The sequence below is a fragment of the Heterocephalus glaber genome, unplaced genomic scaffold (assembly GCF_053883595.1).
Source record: "Heterocephalus glaber isolate CG9 unplaced genomic scaffold, H.glaber_assembly_v1.0 deba00001783, whole genome shotgun sequence".
Taxonomy (NCBI): Eukaryota; Metazoa; Chordata; class Mammalia; order Rodentia; family Bathyergidae; genus Heterocephalus; species Heterocephalus glaber.
This window is the reverse complement of record NW_028258468.1, coordinates 49753-65616: the sequence shown is the minus strand read 5'-3', so window position 1 is coordinate 65616 and position 15864 is coordinate 49753. Positions and strand designations below refer to the sequence as shown.

The 15864-nt window shown below is 37.3% G+C and overlaps 1 protein-coding gene across 18 annotated transcripts in view; it reads left to right on the top strand.

The window, feature by feature from the left end:
• LOC101707994 (PMS1 protein homolog 1-like) overlaps nucleotides 1-15864 on the top strand; it is a 99690-nt gene that overhangs the window by 63118 nt on the left and 20708 nt on the right. For 17 of the 18 annotated variants that reach the window (XR_015448020.1, XR_015448021.1, XM_087203127.1 and 14 more), the window contains 3 exons: nucleotides 2757-3242; nucleotides 6521-6651; nucleotides 13417-13577. Coding sequence is in view for 15 of the 18 variants with exons in the window: in XM_087203127.1 (XP_087059253.1) it covers nucleotides 2757-3242; nucleotides 6521-6651; nucleotides 13417-13577 (778 nt within the window). In the remaining 3 variants the exon portion in view is untranslated. Of the gene's footprint in view, nucleotides 1-2756; nucleotides 3243-6520; nucleotides 6652-8804; nucleotides 8926-13416; nucleotides 13578-15864 lie in introns of those variants that run through there. The other variant, XR_015448022.1, reaches the window with a different exon arrangement.

Below are 15864 nucleotides of genomic sequence, written 5' to 3'. Positions count from 1 at the left end.
AACTTTGGACCTATGGAGAGAGTGATAGTAAACGTCACCATTCTTTTTTGGTACTGGGGATTGAACCCGGGGACCTTGTGCTTGCGAGACAGGCAGCGAAACCACTGAGCTAAATCCCCAGCCCCGTAAATGTCACCATTTACTTTGTGCCAAGACCTACTCCAGCTGGCACTTTTTAACTCATTCCTCATAACAAACTATGAAGCACATGCTGACTGTCAATATATTATTCCTTATGAGCATTACTGAGGCATGCAAAAGTCAATTTGCGTAGGTCTACAAGGCTACTAATGGCCGAGCAAGGCCACACTGGCTTTCTCCTCTGGCTTTAACTGGTCTGCTCATAACTGGTATGCTTTAGTGAACACTCAGCAGTAGTTCCCATTCTTGGCGAGCACTGTAATCACCTGGAGACTGTTTTAAAATAGGTCACCCTGCACCTAGGTCTGAGAATTGGTAACTTTGACAACAGGGCCTAGGCAATCAGTTTTTCACAAAAAGCATTGGCACAGCTGCTGTGCTGGACTGTCTTGGGCCCAAGATGTTTCATTTTACTCCTTTTATATTAATATCATTAATTATGACTCGATTTATTTCTGCTTTTAGGTCTGTAAGTTTTTCTTCATATAATTTGAAGTTCTGTTACTAGATACATAAGCCTCTCTGATGGCCACTTTACCTGTGATACTACATCTTGTGCTGAAATTTACTTCATCTTGTATTACAATAGCTTCTCTGACTTTTCTATATATATCTTTTTCTCATTCTTTTAATTTTTTATTTTGTCAAAAAGTATAACTCTTACATGTCTACCATTTTTTTATTTTCTGTTTATCCTATCTCTGTTTTATTTCTTCTATTCTTCCTTTTTTCGAGAGGGGGGAAGTTTAAAGTTAAATACATGTTCATGTCTAATTTTAATTTTGTTCCCTTTTATATACATTTGCTTTGGTGAATACATTATGTGTCCTTAATTTTTCATAAACTAGACTCATAAATGTAAAAAATCTGGCAGGTAAAATTCTACTTATGTCTAGTATCATTCTTTAATACTGCAAATATGCTGGTAGAAACTTTCCTTCTTAATCTAAAATATCAATTTATTCTTTTTGAAGGACATATTTGCTGGATATAATCAAATTTGGATTTTGCTATTTAAAAGATTTCACTGTTATTTATATTTCTGATGATATTCACCCTTTTATCCCCTTTCTCTCTGACTAATACTAGGATTTTATCTTAATATTTGCTTTTCATGAGTTTGATTCTAATGTATCTAGCTGTGGATTTCTTTATATTTATCTGCTTTGGATTTGCTGCTTTTAGATCTCTTAGTTGTTAGATTTTGTCACATCAGCTAATTGTTAGGCCTTATTGGTTCAAATATTGTTTTGTTTTCCAACTTTCTATTTTTCAGTTTAGGACTCCCAATTTTTTTTTTTTTTTTTTGTACCAGGGATTGAACTCGGGACCTTGCGCCTGCGAGGCAAGTGCCGGAACCACTGAGCTAAATCCCCAGCAGGACCCCAATTTTTTAAATCTAGAATTTCCATTTTCATTTCATCTTTTATTTTATTTTATTTTATTTTGTTTTGTTTTTGGTACCAGGGATCGAACTCAGGACCTTATGCTTATGAGGCAGGCTCAGTGCCACTGAGCTAAATCCCCAGCTCATTTCATCTTTTAAAAATAATTTCTTTGTTGATATTTCTTCTATTTAAGCATTTATGAAAAATCTATTCTCTCTCTCTCTCTCTCTCTCTATATATATATATATATATATGTATGTATACTTCCTAGTTACAACATTTGTGGCATCTTAAAATTGGCTTCTACCGGTCACTTTGTTTTTTTGGTACAGGGGATTGAACTCGGGTCCTTGCGCTTTCGAGGCAGGCAGTGGAACCACTGAGCTAAATCCCTGGCCCCCAATCACTTTTTAACTTGACAGTGACTCACATTTTTTTGTTTTATTGCTTCAGTGGTAACTTTTAATTGTGTAACTGGACATTGCGGGAAATGTTTAAAACTCTGGATTCTGCTTTCTTCTGAGAAGTATTAATTTTTGTTCCACCAGATACTTAAATTACACATCACCTTCAGCCTGTGAAGCCTTTGTTTTTCACTTTGTTGGAGAGCGATTGTGAGGGTTTTGCCATTAGTCCTAGGGCAACTTCTTTAATTGTAGGACAGATTTTTTTTTTCACTGTAGGTTATGGCCCTTCTCCAGTTTGAACTGAAAACCGAAGGTGTTTACTGAGCCATAAACCATGTGTGATTCAGACTCCACATTTCGATGCTTCCTCTGCATTGGGCAGCATCAGAAACCTCTCTTCAGCTCACTTAGCCTCCTAATGGCTGTTTTCCTCTTGGCTGTCACACATGGGATTTTCTCTCTCAAGTTGTTCTAGAAGCAAGTAGCTGTAGGTTCTTATGACACAGGCTCCTGACTGAGGCCGGGCCACTTCTCACCCCTTATTCCTAGAAACTGGCCTCTGGGTAATAGCTGTATAAACATAGAAATGTGGACCATGCCAATTTTTGCCCACTCTGGCTGTTCTTCAGAGCTTATTTTAAATAGATGAATTTTATATTTTGTTTACAATTTAGCATAACCATATACAGGAGGACTAGGCCAGTACATGGTTTATTATTGGACCTATAATATCAGTTCTTTGGGTTTTTTAAAAATTTACTTAAAATATTACCATACTTCTGACATGACCTCATTAGTACTGTTTTGTCTTTATTCTTAGATATGAAGAAAAGGCCACTAAAGACTTGGAACGATACAATAGTCAGTTGAAGAAAGCTATTGAACAAGAGTCACAAATACCATTAAAAGATGGCAGAAAAAAGATAAAATCCGCCAGCACCTGGAGTCTGGTACAGAAGCATAAGTTGAAAGCCTCGTTATCTAATCAGCCTAAACTCGACGAGCTTCTTCAGTCCCACACTGAAAAAAAAAGGAGTGAAAATATTAAAATAATACAAGTCCCTTTTTCTATGAAAAACTTGAAAATAAATTTTGAGAAACAAAAGAAATTTGACTTAGAAGAAAAAGATGAGCTCTGCTTGATCCACAATCTCAGGTTTCCTGATGCCTGGCTAATTACATGCAAAACAGAGGTGATGTTACTGAATCCATATAGAGTAGAGGAAGCCTTGCTATTTAAAAGACTTCTTGAGAATCATAAACTTCCTGCAGAGCCACTGGAAAAGCCAATTGTATTAACAGAGAGGTATGGTGAAATAATATAATTTTTAAACTCTAAGAACATGAATTCGCACCAGGGATTCAGCTTAGTGGGTCGGGCGCCTGCCTTGCCAAGCGCAAGGTCCCGAGTTCAATCCTTGGTACCAAAAAAAAAGAACATGAATTCATACCAGATTAGAAATAGAAGGTAAAAGTCTGTTAGTAGAGATACATGATATTTAAAGAAAAATGATATTTAAAGAAATCTTGTAAAAATTGTATTCCTTTTTTTTTTTCCCGGTACTGGCGATCAATCTCAGAACCTTTTGCTTGCCAGGCAGGCTCAGTGCCACTGAGCTACGTCCCTGGCCCTAAAACTTTTATTTCTAATCTTTAGTGGAACTAGTTGCTTGTAATTTTGTAATCTACATAGTTCACTTCTGTATTTAACAAATATCAAGCTTATTTCTCCAGCATCTGTGAAACTTTCCTAGAATAATTTTGAAGTTAGATTGTTATGTCTTTTTAACATTTTTAAAAGTACACTACAATAGAATTATACAGTGAAGTCTTTATGAATAGTTACCAAGCCTTTGCCACATTTTCTCTGTCCTTTTTGTATACACACATATTTTCTCTCCTTTGCTAAAGAAATTAAGAACAACTTCTCCTGTTAACGTCCTTCAGTATATTGCTCTCAAAACTGGCTGTTTTCATAGTTGACCCTAAGTAACTTTTTCATAATTTACACAGCAGTAATTCCTTGGAATTGATCCTCATTGTCTCAAAATTTTAAATTTAATATATATATCCAAGATCCAGTCAATACATTTTGTTATGTATCTTACATTCCTTAATATCACACCTTTGTCTTTTCACACTTACTGAGTTACTTCGTAGAATGTCTTCTTGCCTGTTTGTTTCTACTTCCTTGTGATAGTATTTAACTTTTTCCCTAACTCATGTTGAATTGGAAGTTAGCTCTGTAAAAATGAAAAAACAATACCTGGCCTATTAACATTTTCTTTTATTATACTTGATATTTGTTTCAGTCTGACACAAGTGGATATGATAAAGATAAAATTCTGAAAATTAAAAAGATAGTTCAGAATTTGTTTGCTAGGACACATTATTAGATGTTTCAGAGTCTCCAGGAAGAGAATAGAAATCATTTATACAATGTGTTAAAGCCCTAGTTAAGCATATTCCCATCAGAAGAGGAAAAGAATTGAGCCAGAACCCAGTAAAACATCTGTTAAATTTATATTTTCAAATAAGGCAACAGTAACTATATTAAATAAAATCCACTGTCTTTCATTGTATTTTCTTAACACTGGCTTTTAGGAAATTGTCAAAGGAATAATTAGAAAACAATGCCTTAGGCTGTATTGAAACAGTTAATTAAAAAACCTGGTAGTACTCTTTGTTCCCTCAAAAAGAACTAGGGAGAAACTAACAGAAAAGAAAAAAAAAAAATAGAGCATATCTGAATGTTTAAAGTTGATTGTTTTTCTGAATTGTGTTTGCAGGTTTTCATTTAGATTTTTAAAGTCTTTGTATGGTTGTCCAAATTACAGTTTTTATTTATTTTTACTTTTTTTTGGTGCCGGGGATCGAACCTGGGTCCTTGTGCTTAGGCGTTGGAACCACTGAGCTAAATCCCCGGCCCTAAATTACAGTTTTTAAAAAATATTTTTCAACGTGATATTCTGTTCAAAAAGAAATCTGTTACAAACTTATTATTTAGGGCTTATACTATCCTGAATGTCAGTCTTTCTTAATTGAGCATGGACAGTAACAAACTATACTTCAAAGATTGTCTTCCTTTATCTTAGGACCTAGTGTGGTATCTCCCTCACAGTGCAAGTTTTCCAAAACTGAGTCATGGACTAATTACCCACAATGTTGGCAGGGTAATCATGGATTGGGTTCAGTTTTCTCACCAGAGTTCTAATGGCAATTGTGTAGCTTACCTCTAATAGAGTAATCGAGATGTTTATAAGTTACAGAGTGTTCATCATACTAACAGTCGATGGTGTTTATTGAGCATTTACTACATAACAGAAATTTTGCTGTCTTTTCATGATCCTGTTTTCCTCGCACCTTTATGAAGTTGTTTCTGACTTACACATTTTATAGGAAACTGAAAGAGAAAGTTAAAGTTAAATAACTTAACCTACCCTGACATAGCCAGCAAACAGGGATGCCAAGATTGCAATCCAGATAATTTAATTGTGGAGCATATTATACATTACCACCTGTTCTTAGACTAACTTTCATAATGTTGGTTAGATGAGAGAAGAGCATATCTGTCCTCTTTGTTATAAGCAGAGACGTAACTTCATTTGGTTTTTCTTTCCTCTTTTTTCTCTCTAGTACTGGGAATTGTACCTAGGGCCTTGTGCATGCTAGGCAGTTCTTCTGCTGAGCCACATCTTGAGCCCTTTTTAAAATTTTTGTATTACGATAAATTTTATTTATTTTTATTTTGCATGTTTGTTATACATGTTACATGTACAGAACATGTCAGTTCCTTTTTCATCCCTTTTCCCTTTCTTCCCCTCCCCCCATTTCTTGACCCCTTCCCATTTGAGAAAGCTCTTATCTCCCTACTTCCTATTACCTGTCTTTCATTTTGCTTTCTAATTTATAATTTAGGTTTCTCATATAAGAGAAACCCTTGCTATTTAAGCTTGTTTGTCTGATTTATTTCACATAACATTGTGGTCTCAAGTTGCATCCCTTTTTAAATTTTATATTGAGACAAGACTGACCTTGAGCTTGGATCCTCCTGCCTCAGCGTTTTAAGTGGCTGAAATTACAGGCATGTGCCACCACATCTAGCTTCATTTGCTTTTTCAGCGGATATAGAGATGTAATTAAATAATGTGTCATTCTGCACTGGAACATTAAGCAGGCCCTAGCATACCTAAGACAGTATCTGCCACATGGTAAGACACTCAAATATTCATTGAATGAATGGGCAAAAGGTCACTATTCACTTACTAGCTTCAACAGACATCTTTTACAACTTTCATTTGTGTTATGTTTAGAGAGCCATTTTAAAGTTGTACATTGAGTTTGTAATATTCTAGAAGATAGAAATTATCTTTTACATCTGTTTTTCTTCCTTTCTGTACACTACATTGTATACAGTAGGTCTTTATAAAGTGGTAACAAATATGTAAAAAATTTCTGAAAGGGCTACTTGTACATTTGTATTTTGGTTGATAATATTTTGTAAAATGTCCTTGGATTCACATTTTTAATTCTCATTTCAGTCTGCATATTTAATAACCTAATGAGTCATAATTTCTTTTTCAGTCTTTTTAATGGATCTCATTATTTAGAGATTTTATATAAAATGACCACAGAAGACCAAAGATACGGTGGATCAACTTACCTGTCTGATCCTCGTCTTACAGCAAATGGTTTCAAGATAAAATTGATACCAGGTATGGTAATGTGATTTAATGTTTTCTAACTAAAATAAGTGTGTTCCAATAGTTACATTTGGGTTTCATAATTTTCAGGTATCATGGTATATTTTCTTCTCACTAAAAGTCATTGCTAGTTTTGTAAAGCCAGACTAATTTTAAAGATCAACTCTGCTTGAAGCAAGCAAGTTTGGCACCTCTTTCAATCTTAATAAATTGCATTTGCATTTTCCTAACTGATCAACTAGTTAATTTCACTGTAATTTTTGTCACTGTTTGATATAATATGCAGACTTCTTTTAGATTATAAAAAATAGTTTTTGAGGTAGTGTCTCACTATGTAGCCCAAGCTGGCCTTGAAATCGTGACCTGCCTGCCTCGGCCTCCTGAGTGGTGGAATTATGGGCATGTGCCACCAGGCCTGGCTATAAAAATACTTCTTTAGATGATGAAACATAAATTTGTAAGCTACTGACATGGCCTAGTAAAAATATCTTCTTTACCTTTTAAAAAATATTTACTTGTTTTGCCAAGTAGTCATCCAGCATAAGCGAGAGTGGGTGGGTGATTGGATTCCATGGCTTTGCTAGAGGACTGACGGCCTCTTTGCTGAATAAGAAAATTCCTTGGGTGGATAGAGTAAATCTGTCGAGGAGAGGGTAGTTTTCCTTGCTGACCCTTCTCTGTTCTTCTGCAGTTTCCATGCTAAACTGTGGCCTTAGCTTCCTAGGCTGGGTTGGTTCTATTCCTTTCTATCCATCTGCTGTCAAGGGGCATAAGGGACCGTGACGAGTGACTCCACTGTCACCTCTCCTGCCCTAAACTTGTCAGACTCAAAAGTGTAGAAGAATTTTTTTCCGGTACCGGGATTCCGACTCAGGACCTTGCGCTTGCAAGGCAGGCGCGATGCCACTGAGTTAAATCTCTGGCCCTGTAGAAGAATTTTTAAAGGAATGTTTTACTAAGAGGCAAAAAGAAAATAAAGACAGTGTACAAAATCATGGAGCTGGGTATATGCAGAAAATGTTTTGATGTTCCACATTTACAGTCCTTTTATGTGGTGTTTGCAGTGTTAAAGATGCTTACCCTCAACTTCCTGCCTCTCTCCTCAGTTCTAGCTGTTTGGACTTGGGTGCAGATCTGTATCTAGATCCCAACTCTGCTGCTGAGGCATAATGTGTCTTGGGCAGAGTCAGTTGACCTCACCATTTGTTCATCATCAGTAATTAATAATTCTTGAATAACCGTTGTGTGTAGAGCACTAGCCTAAGAGATAGTATATTAATTCACTTCATCTCCCTAGTAGCTTGTGGCATAGGTTCTGTAACAGGTGGAAAACACAGGCGTGGCGAAGTCAAGTTCTGTGAAGAGAACACAGTGTAGAATCAGGATTTGAACACCAGCGATATGCCTGCAGAGTCTGGCTCTTAAGCATCTGTAAATTGCTTTCCTATTAAAATTGGGCCATTAACTTCATAAAGTAGTTATGAGCAATACATGAGGTGGACAAATCAATGAGCATAGTACTCAGCTGCGGCAGAGGTGTTCAGATGTTCTCTTGATCCCATCCTGCACCCCCTTTTCTAGAACCTGAGCTGACTGACCTGCAGTCTTGGATGGGTTTTGTTTTGAGAGAGAATCTTGCTATGTTAGCCCAGACTGGCCTCAAACTGTCCTTGTAGCTCTGGGTGGCCTCAAACTCGAGATCCCCGTGCCTCAGCCCCCTAAGTTCTGGGATTACAGGCATGTGCCATCCTGCCTGGCTTGCACTCATTTCTTTTAATACTCTTAGAAGTCTTCCTCAGGGCTGCCGGCATATTTTTAATTTATTTAAAGTATAAACCAAAGTGTGTGTGTGTGAACATACTTTATTCTGTTTTTCTAGCTAGCTATGTGGATTGGTACCACGTGTTTTTTTTAAAAACAGGATAACTTTGTCCTGTCTGTACCAAGAACATATTTATTTTTTTAGCTGCCCGTTAAATTTCTCCCTGATAGATGCTTTTTTTTTTTTTTTTTTGGTATTGGGGATCGAACTCAGGTCCTTGCACTTCCATAGCAAGCCGCGGAACCACTGAGCTAAATCCCCAGCCCCCGATAGATGCTTTTAACTGTTAGCTTGTTGATTGCCAGAGACTCCTACAGTAAATCTCTCTTCCCCACCTGCCCAGTGTGTGATGCAGGGTTGAAGAAAAGCTTAAGACAGAGTTAAAGAGGAAGTGTGAACTGCGACGGCCAATGCTACTTTATCAAAAGGCTCTGGCCCATCTCTTCCACTGATCAGGGTAAAAGGTGAAGTATGTGTAATTACCATGGAAACCAATGCAGGCAAGGCTTTAAAGAGGAGAATCAAAGCATTTTCAAATTAGAAACAAGATAGACAAAATACGTGGTTGTAATTAGAGCATTGTCCTTCTAGTTACGAAGGTACTAACTGTGGGAATGGAATTTGGGTGCAAATTACTCCAACCTCAGCTACATGTGTTATCTTGTATTACCCTCACAGCTTCATAGGCCATTACTCTGGTCTCTGCTCTGGCCATTAGCAGGGAGATCATGTTAACCTGTGCGCTACCTCAGTGCTCATGACATACTTCTGTGAGTCACCTAGCTTCAGTCAGACTCGCTTCTTTTTTGGGGGGTACTGGAGATCGAACTCGGGACCTTATGCTTGCAAGGCAGGCGACCGCACCACTGAACTAAGTTCTCGGCCCCAGACTCGCTTCTTAAAGTAAACCAATGGAGGGATTTATCTCTTACACTGCTTACAGCATGTTTGGGGCATAATCAATATTGCGGGCTCAGACAGTTGATAGTGGTTTTTAAATCATGTTTGAATGTCAGGTGCTTTGTGTGACACGAAAGATGCAAAAATGATTAAATTATCTACAGACTGACTTGATTTGGTTGAAATTAGCTATCTACGGATTATGCTCAGCATTCTTTCCCTTGTCAATAGCAGATCAAAGCCGGACATGGTGGTGTACATCTGTAATCCCAGCACACTGTGAGTCTGAGGGCAGTTTAGCAACTTAAGAAGACCCCGTCTCAAAATAAAAAAAGAGTTGGAGATGTAGCTCAGTGTGAAGGCCATGGATTCAATCTCCAGTACACACACACACAAAATCAAATGAAAGAGTCATGCTTTCTTCTTCCCCCACCCTAGTTGGAAAACTTAAGTTGTGTTTTCTCAAGGACCATGTCTCATTTAGTGAGAATTTTATTTGTAACTGAATCAACAATTTGCCACTTGTCACAAAACATTTTTGGATCTGAATAAAGGAATTTGAAAGAGAAAGGATACATCAGACTTTGAGGGAAAAGATTCTTAATGTGATGATAAAAACTTTGCCTATTGCAGAGAATAGCTTTCTGTTCTGCATCAATAAGAATTCCATATTTTAGAAAGTGAACATTTGTCAAGCCATTTGTTTTCCTTGAAAAATTGGAAAGCATTTCACAGAATTTTGTGAAATTTCTTGAAAGTTTGTTACATAGTTGCAAATGTCATTTACATTTTCCGTATGTGAATTTTGCAAACAAAATACTGCTCAGTTTTCTCATTTGTGGCCAAGTACTTTTTTTTTTAGTTCTTTTATTGGTACATTTTAGGTATACAATACGTTTACATTTATCATTGGGTGCTTGTACCTGTACATGATGTATCTCAGTTCTTATTTATTTTCCCCATTACCTGTGCACCCTTCACCCCCTCTACCCTTCCCTATTTATATAAATTTCTTTTCCATTTTTTTTTCTTTTCTCATAGTTTTTCCTTTTCCTTCTTCCCTTTCCCCTTCCCCTCACATCACCCCTACACCTTTGGAACTTTTCCTGTTTCACATTATCAATTATTCATTTTAATCATTTTAATCCTTATTTACACTTTCAGTTTCTCACACTAGAGAAACTATTCAGTATTTACACATGTGTGTCCTGTTTATTTTACTTAAGAGTATGGCCTCAATATGCATCCATTTAGCTATAAATGTCTCTAGTTTCTCGTTCTTTATGGCTGAGTAGTACTCCATTTTATAAAAAAAAACCCACATCTTCTTTATCCAGTTTCCAGTTGATGGGCACTTGGGTTGTTTCTAAGCTTTCGCTATTACAAACTGTGCCACTATAAACATGGATGCACATATATCGCTGTGGTATGATTCTTTTAATTCTTTTGGGAAGATACCCAACAGGGGAATAGCTGGGTCGAATGGGACCTCTAGTCCTAGTTCTTTGAGATATCTCAACACTGATTTCCATAGTGGTTGCACCAGTCTGCACTCCCACCAACAATGGAGAAGGGTTCCTTTCTCTCCACACCCCTGCCAGCATTTGTTATTGGTTGATTTCTTGATAGCAGCCACTCTTTCTGGGGTGAGGTGGAATCTCAGGGTTGTTTTCATCTGCATCTCTCGAATGACCAGTGATGTTGAACGTTTTTTCATATGTTTATTTGCTGCTTTTACTTCTTTGTCTGAGAAATGTCTGTTCATTTCAGATGCCCATTTTTGAATTGGGTCTTTGAATTTGGGGGGGTCTGATTTTTTTCAGTTCTTTATATATTCTAGATAGTAGTCCTTTGTCTAAGGTACAGTTGCTGAAAATTTTTTCCCACATTGTAGGTTGTCTCTTAGCTCTGTTGGTGGTTTCTCTTGCAGTGCAGAAGCTTTTTAATAAGATGAGATCCCAGTTGTTGATTCTTTGTGCTAGTTCCCGTGCTACTGAGGTTTTGTTCATAATGTCTTTTCCTGTGCCAATGTGTTCAAGAGTTCTACCTGTCTTCCAGCAAGTTTAGTGTTTCTGTTTTAATATTTAGATCTTTAATCCACTTTGATCTTAGTTCAGTGCATGGTGATAAGTACGGGTCTAGTTTTAATCTTTGGCAGGTTGAAATCCAGTTTTTCCAGCACCATTTATTAAATAGGCTAGCTTTCCTCCAATGAGGGTGGTTGGCTCCTTTGTCAAAGATGAGGTGGCTGAGTGTGTCTGGAGTTGTTTCTGCATCTTCTAATCTAGTCCACTGATCCTCGGGTCTGTTTCTTTGCCAGTACCATGCTGTTTTATCACAGTAGCTTTGTAGTATAGTTTCAAGTTGGGGATTGTGGTACCCCCAGCCATGTCTCTGTTGCCTAGAATTGCTTTTGCTCTTCTAGGTCTCTTCTGGTTCCAAATCAATTTTTGGATTGTTTTCTCTAGCTCTGTGAAGTATATTGTTGGAATTTCAATTGGCATTGCATATCCACCAGTAATTCTGGGAAATATATTACAACTTCAGGGCAGATGTAGTTAATAGAATTAGCAATAGTGAAAGACTGATATTTTGGAACATTTTCATATCTGTATAAATATGTAAGAGATGTGAACTAGAATATTTGCTCCTTCCTGTTTGCCTATCTTTTTTTCAAATCCCACTTAAGGACTTTTATTGAGCCCTGCATCATTCTTTAATGCCCAATGACATATTGTCTTACGTTATTCAGTTTCCTAGGAAAAACATTAGAATACTTGCTCTCTTAAGTCAACACCATTATGTCTGCCATCCAGGTCAGGTCAAGGAACAGTTTAGGGATTAGGTCTTTGAAGTCACCAGACCTGAAACTCATCCAGCACCTCACACTGCTTTCCCTCTCCCTCTCCCTCTTTCTTTTTTTCCTTCCTTTTTCCTTTTTTCCCCCCGAGTACTGGGGATTGAGCCCAGAGCCTCCTATATGTTAGGCAGGTCCTTCAGTGTGAACTACATCCCCAGTCCTCCTTATTTTTTAGTTCAGACAGAGTTCCCCAAGCTGCCCATGCTGGACTCGAACTTGTGACCTTCTTGCCTCAGCCTCCAGGTAGCTGGCATTACAGCCATAGGTCACCACACCTGCTAACACCGCTTTTAAAATCAGTTCCTTGATAACAACTGCTTATCCAAAATTGAACTATTCATTTTTCCTTACTTCTAGGTAACACAATTTAGACTTCAGTATTAAGAACAGGGGCCGGGGATTTAGCTCAGTGGTTCCGCCGCCTGCTTCCTCAAGTGAAGCACAAGGTCCCGAGTTCCATCTCTGGTACCAAAAAGAAAAAAAGAATATTGTTGTATACATGTAGCTAAATAAGAGAAATCTGCTGTTTTCCAAAATCATGTAGTATTCTAAAGCCAGATTGTGATGCTTTGGAATATGTGCTCTTATGGATTATCTACGCTCTTATACAGCCAATCGTATGGCTACTTTTTAGTTTTAAGTATTAAATTATTTTAATAGATAACATGTCAGTTTTAAACATTATCCTAATAAACTATTTTGAATAAACATTAGTATTTAATTTCCTCAAGTTAATTATGCATTAATAAGTTACAGTGTGACTGTTTTATAACTTGTAAGTTAAAATAATCACAGAACAATCCAGAACTTTAAATTGGATATTAAATCAATGGGAAGAGCAACATTTGCTAAAATATTTTAACCAGTTATAGTTTCATAAATATCATGGGACTTCATTTTCTCTCCAAAGTATGACATGTTCTAAACAAACATAAGGAGCAGACCAGCCGTAACTGAGATTAAATTAAATTATAGAAAAGACATGTGGTGTCAGTGAGCACTTATGACTTAATATGAAATCCTATGGGAACTTACTATTTGTTTTCTAACTAAGGAACAAAAGTTTGCCTGACCATATTAAATTCTAATGAAGGTTCACTAAATGTTTTACCAGTGATTTTGTTTTTAATGGATATGTTCTGGAATATAATTTTAACTAAACAAACTAAGTCTGTATTTTTTTTTTTTCTTTTAGGAGTTTCTAATACTGAAAACTACTGGGAAATAGAAGGAATGGCTAATTGTCTCCCATTCTATGGATTAATGGATTTAAAAGAAGTTCTTAATGCTATATTAAACAAAAATGCAAAGGAAATTTATGAATGTAGACCCCGCAAAGTGATAAGTTATTTAGAGGTAAGTGGTATTAGATTAGGCAGGTTGGCTAGGGTTTAAATCACTTAATTATTCCTTAATAAAATAGTAAATGGTTTAAGGATAAGGTAGCTCCCATAGGGTTTGTTTGCTAGAAGAAAATACTATTTTTAAAAGAATTACATTAAAGCTTCACATCATAGACTATGGATATGATTGCTAAGGAGAAGAATCTATGAAAAAGGAGAGAGCTTACGTCTAAATCACAGGGCTGCTGCCATTGAAGACCAATCTGAATAAAGTGAGTCAGAGATACAGATAGCACAGTAAAAGAAGAACCAAGAGACAGAAAAGTCAAGCAAGGAAAGAAATCTTAAAAATAAGTACTTTTATCATATTCTGTGTGGGGTAGTGTTTGCTGGAAGACCACAGGGTGTGGCTGCTACATCACAGTGGTGACCTTGAAGAGAGCCAGGATGGCAGCATGATACGAGTGGCAGGCATTTACCAGTGGTTAAAGAGTAGTGTGATTGGAGGGGGGGAAGATATCAGAAAATCACGTGTTAGTGCAAGGAAGGAAAGAGTGTTTAGCATGTTTGTGCTGAACTGGTGCAAGAGAGAATAACAGATTGAAGAACACATGTTCCAAAAGAGACAGGAATACGAAGATTAGCTTTAGCTTTAGAGGGAAGCAGCTATTTCTGAGATGATCAGCAGAGGAGAGAAAAGGTGAAAATACTACTATTAGATTAACTTGAGAGAAGTTATGCCTGATCCGTGAGGGTAAGAGAGAGTGAAGGGATTGGGTGGGGAGGCATGAGGAATATGAGTACAGTAGCAAAGTTCTGAAAGTAGGAGCTGTTAAGTACTGAAAACAAGATCTGTTGTGAATGCGGAAATTTCCAGGTGTCACTGAGGACTCATAAGAGCTAACATTTGTTTTGGATGCAGCCAGGACAGTTTCATGACTCTCCAACTGTGCTTGCTAGAATGTTCAAAGGTAGGGATTGGCAAGATGAGTATAATGGATAACAAGGAGGATGATAGGGAGAAATCTGAATACCTTATATATAAGAAACCGTGGTAAGTCCTACAGCTTAGTGTCTTTACAGTCTCCCTATTTCTACCTTCATGTGGGAAAGATGGCAGAAAGGTGCTATTGGGTCGAGAATGAGGAGGGGTTGGAGAGATTAAGATCAGAGTGAAGAGAAGGAACAGATTTAGTTGGAATAAAGGAGTAGAATATTTGGAAAGATGAGTGTTTGGTTAAAGTGAGAAGTGATAAGATTAAAGATCTCTGAAGTGTGACTATGTTTAAATACATTAGAAGAAGCCAGCATGGTGGCACACACCTGTAATCCTAGTACTTGGGAGGTGGAGGCAGGATTGCCATGAGTTCCAGGCCAGCCCGGGTTACATAATGTGTTCAGGCCAACCTGAACTACATACCAAGTCCCTGTCTCAAAGAAAGAAAAAATAAATATATTAAAAGAAGCAGGGCTTTGCTAACACTGTCTTAACCCCAAAGCTTCAGTTCCTCCCATCTCAGAAAATAGCATTGTCATACCAGTTTGTGGGAATTATCCTCCATTATGCATTATCCTCCTTTCTTGTTTTTGTTTGTTTTGTTTTTGGTGGTACTGGAGATTGAATGAAGGGCCTGCATGTTGGGATACGTCTCCAGCCCTTTTTTTATTTTGAGACAGGGTCTTGCTAATTTCCTGAGTTGCCCAAGCTGGGGTTGAACTTGTGATCCTTCTTCCTCAGATTTCATAACTCTGCCATCAGCTCACATCAGCAATCTGTGCTGCCTTTCTTCTTAGCACTGTCACCCTAGTCACAGCCTCGCTGCAGTGATTGTCAGCAGGAGCCCTTGCTTCTCTTCTTGACGTTTCTCAAACCATACTTCACATGCAGCCAGGCTGATTACTTTGAAATGTGAAGTACATGTCAGGCTTTTGCTTAAAAACTCTGGTTACTTCTCTGTATATTCACCCTTGCCTCTGCCTAACTCCTTGTGTTGTCTCTTCCCTTTAAAAACTGTGCTGCACTATCCTGAACTTTCTTTTGTTCTCTGTGCCTGAAATGAGTTTCCTTTCCCGTGATCTATGCATGATAGTTTAAATAGAAGCTTAAATGTATCTTTTCAAGTAAGTTTTTCCTAACTACACAGTCAGTCCCTATCATGTTGCTAAGTTTAATTTTGTGCATTAGTCAATAAAATTGTCTTTCTATGTTTTTTTCTCTGCTCTAGAATATAAATTTCACAAGAGCAAAGGTCTTATTTTCTTGCTTGCCAGTGTTATCTCCAGAACCTACAACATAGTTG